Here is a 15663-nt window from a genome sequence, read left to right on the forward strand (position 1 = left end):
CATCATCCGTGTTTTGGCTGCATCACTCACTTTCCTGCAAATTGCGCCATTGGACATATTCTTGTGTACTGAGGCAGAATTCTAATCTGGAAAATAACTTTAATAGTATTACCTAACCTTTTACCCTTGCTTATCTGGCAGCAGGCGGCAGCCAGACTATAATTTATATTATGAAGTTTCAAATGCACCGTCACATACTGAATCTAGAGTTTGTAGTAAGATGTTCCAGACTCCCACACTTTTTATCCTGTCAAGTTGTGTCTTCGTTATGAATGATGTATGAGAGAAAGGTCTGTTTTTGATGTGGGAAATATTTGATGAATAATGAATAAATAAGCCCATGATGTGCTGACATCTGCATATAAATCAGCAGAGTGCATCATGCACAGTCTCACACAAAGTGGTGTGGCTGGGGGAGTCTTAAGGTCCGTGGTGATTAGGATGATGTGTTTGTTGGCTCATCACCATTATTGATCCCCTCTATCTAACCTTCCACACACATCCAATTGTCCCAAAATAAAGGCAGGAACGTGCACGCACACACACAGTCCATGTCCTTGAAGTCACAGATCTCTATAGTACAAGAACTCACAGTGACACAGCCGCTATATCTCAAGCAGGGCATTTGTGCACACAGAGGTCAATACAGTTGAATTACTTATCAGAATGGTATCGGGTGTGCGCCAGAGTTTTATTATCAAATGCACAGAGATAACAATTAAGCAGTCGCTGGCAATGAAATGCTTGAGTCACAGGCTCTCTTCTAACAATGCTCAAGAATAAAAAAAAAAAAGATAGACTAGATAGATAGATTTACAAAAAATAGTGTAAAATAGAATATCAAAACTTTAAAATATGAAATAAAATATCTATATATAAATATATATATACAGCTGAAGAAAGAAGTGAAGTAGTGTGAATATACTCTCGCGCATTTACCTATGTAAACCCTCCCTGTGGGACATAAAAGCCCCACAACTTTCTTATGAGCTTTTTTTAATGCAGTAAATAACAAAACCATCACGGATCAGTAGATTTAACAAGGTGCACAGCTGCAAACAACCATTAACATATAGAACAAGGCTCCTTCATATAAAAATACAGCATATAATTCACCAGAAACTTGGAACAGATGAAACAGAAAATGAAAAGCGAGAAAATGAAAGACATAGATGTAATGTGGAGGAGAGACATTGAGGTTACAGAGAAGGAGGGGAGTGTGTGAGCTCTCGGAGGATGTGTAACCCTGTAAGCTGGAGAAGAGTGTGTCTGTGGCCAGGAAAACTGCTGATTGGCCCATTAAGGCTGCAATGACAAGAGTTATGACAGAAGGGAGCCTGAGTTCAGAGACAGTGGCGCAACACGAAGCTCAAGAGAAAACTTTTCACTGGAACACCTACACACTATGATTAATACATCACACCTCATCCTCTCCATCAATGCGTCTGTCCAGGTTCCACTTCCTCAGGTGGAAGTTGCACACTTAACATTAAAAACGCCTTTATACCCACAGAGGCAGATTTACACTCGTTTTTTTTCAACACAAAACACCTATGCACAACAAATTCTGCCTTTTGCATGTAAATAGAGCCTGATCTGAAGTTACTTTCCCGCCCCCCTCCTCTCCGCTGTGTTTTATTACAGTGAAATGTGAGCCCAGGTACAAACAAACGTACTAAACTAAACTAATAAACTCTGTGAATAAGAATTGAAAGCTCAGCCTCCATGAAGCCTCTGTAATAAAACCCCGTTCAAAAGGAATTAAGCAATGTGATAAAATAAACCACTGCACCGACCAAACAGTGAGCAGAATGCACCGGGGATGAAGGGATTGATCCACCTGGTGGGAGGAGGAGGAGGGGGTTGTTGTTGATTGTTTTCCCTTTTTTTTCCTTATAATCTTGCTCATGAAGACGATATAAGAAGCTGAAAACATTTTCCAGACACAGTGAGGGGTCTCATCAAACAGCCTCCAACCGAGGGAAGAAGGAGAGGTGGCGGCGAAGGGAGCGGGTGAGTTGGAAGATTTGTCTCTCGGTTCATCTCCCTGTTCTCCGACATGGTTTTATTTCAAAACATGATGAAAACCCTGTGGTGAGGTTGTCCTCTTTGTGAAGATGACCGAAAGTTAATAAAACTCTTAAACCCTCACATATACTCTTGTTATCTTTTAATCAAATATGCTCTTATATGGATTCAGCCAATAACACATGTCGTAATTGCTATGTCGTCGATATAAGGGTAATGCGATTCAAATCATTTTAATTCTGGACAAAATGTGAGTGAGAGATTTTACAGATTACGATATGTGGTGTTGTTAAAAGGGCTGCCGATAAATATCTATTGAAAAACCACGTTTCAATGATGCAATTAACCTTTGACCTTTTCCACACTGGACCTACATTCTTCACTAGATGTCACTTCATAGTTTGACCTTTTTGTGTCAAGTCAGAAACAATCACAAACACACAGCATTTACTATCATTAAACCTCCATCCCAGCTAAAGAGAAGAAAATGAGTGTGTCCCGCCATGTATATCCATCATGTGTGTGTGTGTGTACTTGCTAAACACAGAAATCTCAATGATAATCAACTAGAGTAAAGAGGTAGATCAATCTCTGTGACACATTGTGGGTCATTACAGCAAATGTCAGGGGTCAGCAGAGAAGGTCACTGATCAGAGGCAGTATCCCCATGATCAATTATCACTAATGATGTCAATTACCCATTAATATCAGATGTGACTACTAAATCGTTTAAAGGTTTTAACATCACAAGCAGTCATTGAGTGTGTGCGTGTGTTAAAACTCTACAGGCACAGATGTATGGATGTTAACCTCGGTGACACAGCACAGTGAGGTTGCCCCTGAGCTCCAGGACGTCTGCACATATAATTAGTTCTAGTTTAATAAACAGAACGAGGCTGCCTCTCAGCACCTCAGGGACCCCGGGAGCATCAGCTCCCAAGGGAACTTTTTTTTTTTTCCAGCTCAGCGACACCCCCGCAACACACATTCAACATATTGCTCTCCTTTGAAACCGAGAATTTATCAGAAGTATATTGGATGGAAGAACTCGAGAGGAAATGAAAAATACAGACAAAGTAAAATGTAAATCTGCTCTGAATATCTTCATGCATTATGCTTCATGCCCTGTGGTGGTCGTACAGCTTGTCCAAGAAAGTGTCACCCTGCCGTTTACTAATTTTATACTGGCCTCCAGCCCCTAATTCAAAGTCTGACAGTTGTTCAAGTACAAAGGATATAAATAATGTTGTGGGTGTTTTTGGAATGGGACCCACTACTCTCTATTTGGATTAGAAGGAGAGCTTTAGCTGACAACATAAAGACAGACGGGTGGATTAAGAAAGTGGCAACAAACTGAAGAGTCCGGATGAGGCAGCTGCAGCTATGAACTCAGTAGAATACAACGACTGATCATTTTACGCAACTAAAAGGAATAATTTCCGTAGTGTGCCACATGAAGAGGAGGATCAAATTTCAAACACAAGGGATCTCTGTATATGTGACCGATGGGAAGAGGTGAGGAAGTCTACTGAAGACTGTTATCGTATTATGGCTGTTGTATCCCACTACTATGTCGGAGGTTATTCAGATTATAATATTTGTATTGTATAAGTAGTTGAGGTTTATTCCTTTGTTCCGTACTTGGACACTACATAATTCTTTCTAAAAAACTTTACATCCAGTTTAATCAATATTAATTTAACAAATTAATGTTGACAGAACTAATGTTAGATGATGATCAACTGATGATGGATGGATGGATGGATGGAGGAGAGAGAGAGAGAGAGAGAGAGAGAGAGAGAGAGAGAGAGAGAGAGAGAGAGAGAGAGAGAGAGAGAATTGTGAATTCACACATCTTCGGTGCAGCATAAAGTCAGGATTCAACACACGTTTAAATGTCAAATGCAAATATGAGTCGATAAAAGAAAAATCGGAAGCACATTCTATCCATCTTCCTTCCCACACTCTCTTTCTAGTTTTCCATCCTTCATCTCATTTCCTTATACCTGCTTTTATTTGTCATTAAAAAAGCCACAAAAAGGTTTGCCACACCATTTCCCTGCTTCTCCAGCGCATTCTGCATTCTTCTCCATTTCTCTCTAAATGCCTCTCACTCTTTCTAGTTGTTCCTGAAAGAACGTGTTTTCCTGCTTCCAGAGTTTTTTAATTCTCATTTGTAATGAATGAACACACATCGAAATCAAATTAACTGAGATGTTTTAATAGTCACTTAAGACAGAGGGTACGTGAGGCCAGAGCCGTGCTCCACGAAGTGACATGGGAAAATAAAATGTTTGTTTTTTATGTGAGGTGGATAAAGATTTAAGTACTGTGTGAAGTAAATGCACTCAAGGACATTATACTCTCCTTCTCCTCCAAACTCTCACAAACACAGATTAACATGCACTGAGAAATTCTGTTTGGCAATTCTGTCCCATCTGAATATTTTTACTGGGTCAATGTGTTCACATGATGCTTCCAAACACTTTCATAAGACACAGGCCATGTAGACACACAAGGCCTGAGGACACATTGTCCCTGTCTTCTTCTTACCCACATGAAGATGCACACACCTTACCCTAACCATCCAAACTAGATGCCTCACCCTAACCTACACCTAATACTAACCCTACAATTGAGTCTTAACCCTCAAGCAGCCCATTGAAAAAGTGAGTCCTCACTTTCCAAAAATGTTTAGGGTCAATACTTAAAATGGTCCTCACATAGCAATATGTACAGGAACCAACACATTCAACACACACACACTGACACGCACACACAGAGGGATGATGATGGCTTTGTTCCCCATTCATTCTGCCGAAACCCATTTAGACTTGACTATAGTTCTCTATTTTAATGTATGATGGGATTTGAGGGCTTTGATGCTAATGGTAAAGTAAAAAAAATGATGTCACCAAATGTCTAATCAAGTTACAGGCCTCAGAAAACCATAAGATCAAACACTATAGAAGGACACCCCAGGATACCTCTTCCAACACCCTATCTCCCATTTGTTGAAGAAAGTGAACAAAATCATTCCCTTCATCTCAGTTCAGTTCAGCTCATCACAAAAATGATATCAGTAACTTCTTTATTTTGAGGCCTGTTCGATGCCGATATAAAAGTAATATTACCGCAAAATCAACCCCTTATTACTTGGAGTAATCTTATTTCACACTGTGGTACACATGCTGGATACATCTAAACTATTGATACAAAAAGTTATTATCCAGTCTGGAACCTAACAGGGCTGGGATCCCAGAATGCTGTGCAACAGAAGGAGTTATGAACCTGGAGGGGAACAAGCTGCACAAAGACTCCGCTGACAGACCACTACTCCCTGAGGGCCAGGACATTCGGCACCACAGCAAATGCTGCCCATTAACAGTCTTTCTGATGCAAATAGCTAGTCTTAGGGTAAACGTCTGTGTGAGAAGAGAAGATACACACACACAATCGAAAAGTCATATGGAAGGAGTGATATGCCTTGAGCCAAAAGTTAATTTTTCTGTTAAAAGGAATTGGGACAGGACCAATGCACACACTAGCAAGTGTTGAGGACAAAGTATAGAGCACTGAAAATGCAGTTTGTTTGAATAAACACTTGCAAGTATTTTTATTTAAGATAAAGTAAATATATAGTAGAGAGTGGACACATTAGAAAGTATAAAAACGTTTTTTGTTAAAATAAATTTAACAAAATAAAACGTAGAACACTTATTGAATAAAATTTCACTGGACAAAATGTCACATAAGCAATGCGTCTCTCATATATAAAGCTGTGTGTTCCAGATGTTGCATTGGTCCCTGTCGAAATGGTCAACCAGGACAAATATTATTTAACTGTCTGTAAAAGAAAGTATCCAAGGTGAAGAAATAATGGGATCCTGCCTGTAACTTACTTTGTTACAATATCTGTGCATGTATGTCTTTGTTCAGTTCCTTGTATTCATGTTTGTGAGAAACAAGTCTCCTGAAAACCACAGGAGAGTAAAGATGATTCTTGTATTTGCATGTGCATGTGTGTAGCCTAGACCTAAACATGTTTGCTCGTAGAACTAACCAAGCTACTCCTGCTCGGGCAATGGTCTAGCACCGCATTATTTCCCCACTAATCATTTGGAGGAGAAAAGAGTCAGAATAGGTCAGCAGTGAAGTAGCCAGATGTTCAGCAGCTGTAAACCTAGGTGGAACACATCCTTTCAATTCTCTGTCACCATTAAAAAGGTAGAGTGGTTACATTCACAATTGGGTACAGGTTGCTGCTTACACTTAGCGTTGATGTGAGAGTTCAACACTAAGTCAATTACATGTTGACTTTGGAGAATTCCAGCTGCAAATACTGTAAATTGAAGGGAGGGTTTTAAATTACGGCCCCTGAAACATGCATACACCACACAAAAAGGCACGAGAGGGGCTGCGAGTCACTGACAAGGAGTGACATGTACAATCTTTGATGATGAGGGGGAACAGGGGGCATCAAGGAGACAGAGGGGAAGATGAAACAGACAGATCAGGGGCAGTGAAGGAGGCCACAGAGAGGAACTAATGGATTAAAACCTTCTACACTTTCTGGAGCTGATGTGTGTCTATCGTTTTGTGCAAAGGAGTTTCCATGTGTATGTCCTAGTGCTCATTACAATTGTGTGTGTTTGTGATGCTTTAAATGTAATGTGACGACAGCGGTGGGTGTGTTGTTGAAGTTTCCGATGGACAGATTAATATAGCAGAGATTTATAATCTATGCTTGAAGGCTCGGAGCCCTAAAACCACTGGAGGTTTAATCCTAATCCAGGAGCTAAGACCACTGCACCGCTGAGTGCATCGCTGCCACAGCCATACTGGTATGCTCATATAGGACGACCTTACACCGGACGCTGATGGCAACACAACTTGTTGACGATCGTAGTTTTGTCACCTTACACCTGACTGAAATGCTGAGCAAGGGTTGAACCAAACTGCATAAACTTCATGATAACAGGTCTGGGAAGGTGTGAAATATTGCTGAGCGTGAAAAAACTACAAGGCAGACAGAGAGAAGTAGAGTCTAAGAGAGAGGAGTCGACAGACGAAGACTTGGAGAGAGATGAGGCGCTGCATTGAAATCAAGCAGATGCAACCTCAGCATCTGAGCAACTTCAGTCTCACCAGTCTCTGATTCTCTGAGTGACGGCCAGGAAAACCAGTGTGAGGTGTTATCATATCCGAGTTGAACATGGAGCAACTGAAACGTTTTACAATTCCCATAGCAAAAAAACTAAACCATATTTATGCTGATGATGGCTCCTGTTATGCCACCATCTCACTCACTTTGTCTGTGTGCATCAAGAACAAGTTATTCTTAAATCATCAGTCAGTTGAAAGGAATCTAAATCGTCCTAAATGTCCTGTTTTGACAATTGTCTTGTGTTTCCCTGGACAGACTAAAGCTGCTTATCAATTGTACATTGAATGTGCACATGCTCGGCCGACAAGCGGCTATAGCCGATCGCTAATCCCCATTGCTCAAAGCCCTGGAAGCATCCACTCTCCTTCCAACAGTCAAATGCCATGACACAACATTACTAAGAAATCCGTAGATCTGCCTATATCGTTCCCAAATCCACTGTTTCAGATACATTTCAATCTCAAGACTCAAAAACTGCAAAGAAAAACATTTTCTCATCTTGTCCATACAGAAAACCCCTTTGATTTCAATACGAAGGTCTAAACTGCATGACTTGTGAAACTGTATATTTATTTTGCGGTGCTCTCACAACTTTGACAGCAGACAAAGCAAATGCTGAACACCAACACCTGTCCATAACTGACTGGGCCTCCTGTCCTGTGACCGGCCCTCTTTATTTTGCCCTTCAGTCTTTGTTTCAATTATTAAAGCTCAATTTTCCAATCTTGCCTGCGGGGTATAAAACCACTGGCTGGATCAGTAGAGGTGAGGACAGGGTGGCAGCTTTTATGGTGGACACATGCACACATACACGTGCACTTAGAAGGTTTGATGGGAAATCTTCAGCAGAGCCGCTGCGTCACAAACTGTAAAGTAAGCAACCCAGATGGTGAAGCTGCTGTTGCTGCTACTGATGATGGTGATAAGTTGGGGCTTAGGAGAGAATTAGGATGCACATCTCATTGCACATGAACAAGCACACATTAATATCACACACACACACATATAAACGTGCACAGCATTTAAAAACAACTTAGTGTATTAAATCATCCTTTTAACGGGTCAGAACTATTGAGAAACATTCAATTTTACATTTATGTTTTTTTATATAAAGATTCAGAAGCCAGTATTATTAAAGAGAACATTTGCTGACTCTGTAGTAAATTACAATGATTCAGTCCTGCAGGGATTCCTCTTTTGGCTTCAAATGAAATATTAATAAGTTCCATCTCTGTGTTATCCCACAATAATAGGCTTTAGATTAAAGTAAAATAAAATGCTCATACAAAGATCATTAGTCAGGAGACAGAACATGCAGTTTGTTTTCAAAATCAATGTAGATTTACTTTCACCTCAATACATGTAGATGAGTGCTTTCTTTGTCAAAATGACCAAATTCTAGATCCCTCATTAGTGCAAACACATGCACTTACTAAAGAAAGTGTCTAAAAACAAAAGGAAACCCTCAGAGAGGATCCAGAGTCTCTTTCTCCTCACTTACCTCTGAAAAGCATGGTTGTCCAAATGTAAAACCCAAAGGACCATGCGCCCCAAAACTTGTGGCACCGCATCCTGGCACCGCTCAGTGGACTCCGCCGGCCGCCGGCAGCGGACTCTCAGGGTCGGCTACACAGGTGAAGTGCTCCCGTGTGGTGGCACAGTGGACATAAGGTTGGAGACAGAGGAAGAGGAGAGGGGGAGACAGAGGAAGAGGAAGACTGACAGACCGGAATGAGAGTGGAGTTGAGATAAGCGCGTTCACGCTGCGTCAGAGAACAGGAACACAGTCCCTCACAAACACGGCGCGACGCTGCTGCATGGGGGCGCGCGTCTGAGCAGTGCAGAAAACAGGCTGTAAACGCAAACATGAACACAACACAATGCAACACAATGCAACACAAACACAACACAACACAAACACAACACTACACAACCCTAACACAAACTGAATACAACCACAACACAACCACAACACGACTTAAAACAAATTGGGAGCTGATCCACTTTTTATTCTTTCACTCTTTTAAAGATTTAGTAGACTTTTGTTCAATTTCGTTGATTTCGCAGATGATGAATCACGAATCCTGATGAAAACAAAAATCAGACATGTTCAGGGGAATGATATTTATGAGTGTGTGCAATTTGGTTCAGATCCAAATCCAAATCTAGATCCAGTGAATTTAAATGTGGTTTCACACGGGGACTTGGCAGAAGTATTCTTCTCATGAGAGCCACACAAGTTGTAGGTTGTTCAGTTGTGAATTAATTAAAACCTTATCCTGTAATTCCCTTTCTACATAGTACGACTTGGATTTGTTGAGAGATTGTTAATTGCTTGTGTAGTTCAACTTTTCTGGGGTCACATAATGCCAATTGTTAAGATACTTAAACTTTATTATTTGTCTCTTCTTTTGTTTAAACTTTACTATGGTTCACTCGTTCTGCTCTGATCAGGCTGCTGCTTTCAGCTCAAACGCTTTTTAACCATTTGCACTGGACCAGCTCAGCCCCAAACAGCAGAAAGACAAAGTTAGCAACAAGCTGGTGAACTACTGGTGGAGTTTTTACACCACCGAGCGAGAGGGGGAGAGAATATTGGACTTGAATGCCTTTTCATATCCCTGCAGACAGAAGCTGTAATGTTCCTCCATGTTCACATCTGTTCGCTAAAACATTCACCACAACAACTTTAGAAATGTATATATCCATGTTGTTATTGTTTAGTCATTGAGTCACAAACACAGAAATACACTCATCCCTCATGTCAGTGTTTTTTCTGGAAACAACTGCAGATCACAACCAGCTCTTTTTCTTCTTCTTCTTCTTCTTCTTGTTCTTGTTCTTGTTCTTCTTGTTCTTGTTCTTCTTCTTCTTCTTCTTCTTCTTCTTCTTCTTCTTCTTCTTCTTCTTCTTCTTCTTCTTCCTCTTCTTCTCCCACAGCTGTGGATTATCACAAGTGAACGTGGTGTGCTTTCATTTCCCACTTCCATCAGTCACAAATACTGAGTCACATAATTGCATCCTTTTTTATGCATATTCAAATTACCAATTTATTCCAGACCATAAATAAATTCAGTCAGAAAAGGGATCCAGCAGGCGATGAGACATTTCTCTAAATGATCTCACTGCCTGGCTCTCTTTCTCTCTCCCGTCTCATTGGAGCTGCGACGTCTCATCTAAGAAGTCGGTCCTGTGCCACTGGTATTAGACCAGTTTAAAAAAATTCATATCCCACATGTCTCCGTCTTGTGGAGCTCCAGCAGAGCTGCCGTTAGATGTGATTCGGTACAGATCTGTAGGTGGGCTCACTGAAAACTCTGATCACAGCCTTCATCCCCGCTCTCACTGGGAAAACCTGGAGTGGGAGAAACGGCGCGGTGACATTCAACTAATCCCAGGTTTGCTGGGGACCCAATTTTGAAATCCCCTGCATTGGGCCAACTGTGAAATGAAAGCTGAAAAGTTTGGTGTAACTTTACAGAGGTTTTATCAAGAGCTGCAGTGCAAATGCCTTGTCAACTATACTATGACATTATTACTTGTAAAGTCCAAAGATTGTTTTCGTGTGTCATATATATTTTTCCACCGATGTGTTACCTCTTTTTGCACTTTCTTGTTTTACCCCATTGGCTGCAAAACACATACTGTCACACACTGAAAAAAGTATTTACTCAAACACAAAAAAAAACAATCTCTCACCTCAAGAAGTAGACACACACCTCCTGCAGTGTGTTGACTTCTGGGACTCCTGGCTGTTTTAGGCCAAAAATAACAAACAGAAACAGAGATGAACTCAAAACTGAGCCCTGAACTCTGGGTAATGGAGGAAACACACTTCTCAACAGGTCAAACACTTGGTTTTGTCATCAGAGACTCAGAGTAGATGTATTAGTTTATTAGTTTATGTTTCAAAGACGGGAGTTGTTGAGTTTTTTTATCATGCTGCACTGCGATCGTTCCACTCCTCTCCGAATTAGCACAAAGAGAGAATCTGCACCACGACTGAATCTTTTTAAATGCACTGACCCACTGAACAGCAGCAGAGAATAAGGACTGAGCGCTGAAAGGAGCGAGACCTGAGGGAAGCCGTTAATTCTCCATCTTTTATAAATGAGAGGTGTTCTGCTATGTGACTCAAAGGTTGTGGAGTTCCTCTCTCTCTGTCTTTTTTTCTATTTGTCATCCACAGCTTAAAACAAACACAGACAGGGCCCCATGTTTCCTCTCATTTTAACTTACAACACCACGGCACAAACAACTGATAAAGTCAGCGGTGATGATGACACGTTTCCTCATCTCGATCGACACTCCTTCAAAGATGTGTATTAAAGTTCCAGTCCCATATTTTGTTAAACATCCTTCTCACCCCCTTCCCCTGTTTCTAAATGATGTATTTGAATTAGTTGCTTGTCCCAGCAGGTTGCATATGTGTGTGTGTGTGTGTGTGTGTGTGTGTGTGTGTGTGTGTGTGTGTGTGTGTGTGTGAGTGTGATAGAATGGGGTCACATGAGTTTTAGTTTTTGTCTGAGTCGCTAGCTTTGATGTGTTAAAAAACGCAAAATAGCTTTTACTGTGACAGAGAGCGCACAGGTCCCAGAGCTATAGCCAAGGTGTGTTTATTTGTGTGTGTGTATTTGTTTGTGGATAATAATTGCTGTTTATGGTTGTGAGTGTGCATGTTGTGTGTGTGTGGTTGCGACGGTGCAGTTATATTTTGAAAGATGATCAAAGTAACAACTAATATGAGGCTTTTTTCTGCACTTAAATACATGTTGTTAAGGTTTGTATGAATATCTGCCCACATGATGAAGTTTTCCTCCGTCCTCCTGAAGAGACTCCTCCTCTGACATTTGTCTTTGTTAGATTGTGCAGGTGGTGGCTCTGGTTATTATGGGATGTCAAAGAAAGGTCAAAGACCTCTCCCACACATTTAGAAGTTTACTGTGGATAAGGTCAGTGTCGTGGAGGCCGAGGGAGAGACACAGCCTGGAAAACACAAAACACATCACAGCAAAAAGGGAAACAATCAATGTGTGATGAAAGAAAGAGTTACTCACATTGATTTACACATACTTAGACATGGCTAAGTTCATAAATAGAAAAAGGTTTTCATTATTAATGTCTTTTCTGCCGCTGTCTCTTTGTGTATCCACTTATTCTCAGTTCCACTTATGGGTGGACATTTTCCTGTTGGCTTCGTTTGTGTTTGAGCGAGGGTGTGTAAATTTTACATCACACAGAAAAATATTCGCAGGAAGTCTCCTGATTTAATGCAGCAGCTCAAGAAGTAGAAAGTAAATTAATACTCACGGGAGCTGCTTTGAAATAAGAAACTTTGAAGCTTGTCTTTGAAAAATAAAACAGGTTTTGAATCTTTGACCTTTCCTTAAGGTGACGCTACACTGCATATATTCCTCCTCCTTTAAAAGCATCACATAAGTGAGACTTCTATTTTACACCTTCACTGCTAATTTGATGTCCTAAATTAACTGTGCCATCTGTGTTCTCTTTTCTTCCTCGGCGGAATTTTTGAATACAGTGATGCAGCTTTTAATACCTTTAGAAGAACAATGATCATTTATTTTACCATAAATGTCGTCGTCTTTAATGTAACTAATATCACACAGATAAGTGACTGGTGCAGAAACCATTTAAACTGTGGATAGCTCTCCACCCAGTGGACAAAATGTTGACATGCACAAAATGATTGTATATTAATGATATATGTATGTTCAATAACCACACATAATGATATAACATTATATGATTGTTGTTATATAATATAAAAGACAGACACTTCACAACTTTTTCAGATAAAGACAATTTAAAACCACCAGGGGAAATAGTAATAAACAAAAAATATATCGAATTGTTTGCACATATTGATACTAAACTTTATTCCTTTAAGACAGAATTAAGTTTGTATAATGGAATCTTGTTGATTTTAGGAATAAAACAAACACCAGTAGAGAAACATTTTAGTGGATAACTGAGACCTTTGCTGAAATCAAGAGTCGTGCTGTCTGTTTGTTTACATAGCAGACTGCGCCATCTTAATGTTGAATCTCACAGCCATGACCTGTTCCCGTGGGGACTCGCCAGGGTTTGTGTGTGTGAGTGTGTGTGTGTGTGTGTGTGTGTGTGTGTTTGGATGGTCAGTCAGGGTCAACCTTGACCGGTCGGCCTGATGCCTGAGTCCATTCATTCCTCTGGTTGCTGGTAAATATCGGTGAAAGAAACTCTTGTTCATGTTCACATTCGGCTGAGAGATTCTGAGCTGTGACTCTCAGACAGCTCACTGCTCACACTGCAGGTAAATCTCAATCTTTCCTCCAAATTTTGGATCATCTTTTAGTTTTTCCTCTATTTTCTTCATCATGTATCTATAGAGCTTCTGTTGAATTTGAGAACATGAGAAAAAATAATTGCATGCAGATTGTCAGAGACTGAGCAGGTAGACCAGAGAGACAAAGATAGTTTACTGTGTGTGCTAACAGAAACCTAAACTGAGCAAATTAAACCGATGAAAAAAGGGTTACCACCTTGTTCCTGAGGTTGCTGGTGCAGCCTCTACACAAATATGAATGCATTTCTATGAATCCTAGTGTCTCAGATATTCATGACTTTTTAATGTATTTTATAGACATGAAGTTTGTGATCCTGTTTGCCCTCCTGAGTGGTAAGTTGGCTTGAACTTTGTTCATATCAATCCATACATTTTAAGTTCTGTGTAAAGAAAAAAATAATCCTCAATTTCATAAAAATGATTATCTTCAACCCTTGGAATTCTTTTATATTTATAGTATATTGTCTTTTTTTAAGAGATGTGCTCTTTACTCTGTGTTTTAGGGATGTTCGCCGCCCCCTTCGTGAAAGAAGAGGAGGCAAAGCGTTTCATCAGACTGAAGAGACAGTCAGGATACTGGGATCCACACAACTCTCACAACCAGTGGGGTTACACCATTCAAGAACAGGTGACACTGTGGCGTGGTGTGGATAAACACCATGAGTCAGTTTGAGCGATTTGTATGATAACACATCTTTGTGTTTCAGGCCAACGAGTACTGGACTGCTCTAAGGACAGATGTCCAGTACTACATGGACATGAGTAACCTGATGTTTGACCGCTCCGTGGCTGAGTGAGTGAGATGATTAGCACCATGACATGGTATATGATGCAAGTGAAGGCAGATATAGTCCAACAGTATATTACCACACCAGTGCCACACTGATAAACCCTGAATTGCAGTGCAGCTTTAAATATGATGCCTGGAACAGATCACTTGCTTTTAAATGTATGATATCAATTTCTGTGCATCGTTTAGATACCGCTTCTTTTATTTGATGTCACTAATTTTGAATTTCCTTTTTCCTGTATCTCTGTTATCTGTCTGTGGTTCAGTGAAAACAACAGACTGTATATGGAGATGCTACGTAATGCTCAGGCTCACCTGGACGGTCAGACCGGTCAACACAGATAAACCACACAGACAAAGGAAACTGAGGAGTGCATGAATATTAGTTGGGTTTTTATATCCTGGACTGTATCTGAACATTATAGTTGCAGTAAGAATAAAACAGCATAATATAATTTACAGTAAATAGTAAAGTGGAACAATGAAGGTTTTCTATCTATCTATCTATCTATCTAGCTAGCTATCGATCGATCAGTTGTTTTTACCATTAGAATGATGTATCTGTAATCAAACAATTTATTCAATAAAAGTTTAAATAAATGCAAAGCAAACAGTTCAACTGTGTTTTTTTAAAGATGCAGGTTGTTTTTTCATATACACCTTGATTCAATCCTGTGGTCTGAGGAAAGGGGAAGTGGACTTGGTTTCCAGAGAAGAAAAAATAATTAATTTCATAAAGGTTTGTTTCAGGGGAGATATCCTGTCTTACAGACGAGATATCTTTGCCATATCTGTGATTAACCTCTGGGTGGTGCTGCCATCTAAGTGGTGCTGTTGATGTGTGCACGCTTTGTTAGCGTGTGTGACTGGACTATTCCACATTTCCATTGAATGCAATATATAATGTAATGAACAACTTTGAGTTTCATTTTTCAAAATAGTGACAAACAGGTTGTCACCTTTTGCATAAAACTGTGTATTCAAAACAACTTTACTATTGTGATACAGTACAGCAGGTCATACAAATACTGAACTTTTAAAGGTTGTGTTATTTAGAGAATTCATGTAAATGCATCAGATTCATGTAACTTCCAATTAATTGTCGATCAGCATTGACCAAATGTAGCAAGTTCTTTATTTTAATGGAATGAGACAGACATCAGTACATGAGAGATATGGACATTGTTGTTGTTGACACGATGAGCCATTAAGTTGTTTATTTTTCTTATAATGTACAACTAGTAGTTAGAGTAAGAGGTATTTTGTGCTTCAGGTATGTGATTATCTTAATGTAGTGACAGAATAATCATAACGTGAATCAGATTGTTGAAG

At 40.0% G+C, this 15663-nt stretch overlaps 2 protein-coding genes across 3 annotated transcripts in view; one reads left to right on the forward strand and one right to left on the reverse strand.

Annotated features, from left to right (window-relative positions):
• The window catches only part of LOC128446089 (neuronal acetylcholine receptor subunit alpha-7), a 28932-nt gene extending 20166 nt beyond the window's left edge, over window positions 1–8766 (reverse strand). The window contains exon 1 of the mRNA XM_053429043.1: window positions 8697–8766. Within this exon, the coding sequence (XP_053285018.1) occupies window positions 8697–8766 (70 nt within the window). The remainder of the gene's footprint in view (window positions 1–8696) is intronic.
• A 4679-nt stretch (window positions 8767–13445) lies between these two features.
• Window positions 13446–14832, forward strand: LOC128446031 (uncharacterized protein C3orf85). 2 transcript variants are annotated; one of them, XM_053428982.1, is made up of 5 exons: window positions 13446–13508; window positions 13839–13874; window positions 14045–14169; window positions 14249–14334; window positions 14598–14832. In XM_053428982.1, exons 2-5 carry the CDS (start codon window positions 13841–13843, stop codon window positions 14674–14676), a joined length of 324 nt encoding a protein of 107 aa, XP_053284957.1. In that variant the 5' UTR covers window positions 13446–13508; window positions 13839–13840; the 3' UTR covers window positions 14677–14832. The 2 variants fall into 2 exon arrangements, with proteins under 2 accessions (XP_053284957.1, XP_053284956.1); XM_053428981.1 differs by lacking the exon at window positions 13446–13508 and having other exon boundaries at window positions 13826–13874.
• The last annotated feature ends 831 nt before the right edge of the window (window positions 14833–15663 follow it).

This window comes from Pleuronectes platessa, chromosome 8 (assembly GCF_947347685.1).
Source record: "Pleuronectes platessa chromosome 8, fPlePla1.1, whole genome shotgun sequence".
Classification (NCBI taxonomy): domain Eukaryota; kingdom Metazoa; phylum Chordata; class Actinopteri; order Pleuronectiformes; family Pleuronectidae; genus Pleuronectes; species Pleuronectes platessa.

Excerpts from the sequence above, each read along its gene's own strand:
- LOC128446031 (XM_053428981.1), top strand. The coding sequence starts at position 13,826 with ATGTATTTTATAGACATGAAGTTTGTGATCCTGTTTGCCCTCCTGAGT. Across the intron at positions 13,875-14,044 it reads CCTGTTTGCCCTCCTGAGTG|GGATGTTCGCCGCCCCCTTC; the intron begins GTAAGTTGGCTT and ends TCTGTGTTTTAG. Across the intron at positions 14,335-14,597 it reads TTTGACCGCTCCGTGGCTGA|TGAAAACAACAGACTGTATA; the intron begins GTGAGTGAGATG and ends TCTGTGGTTCAG.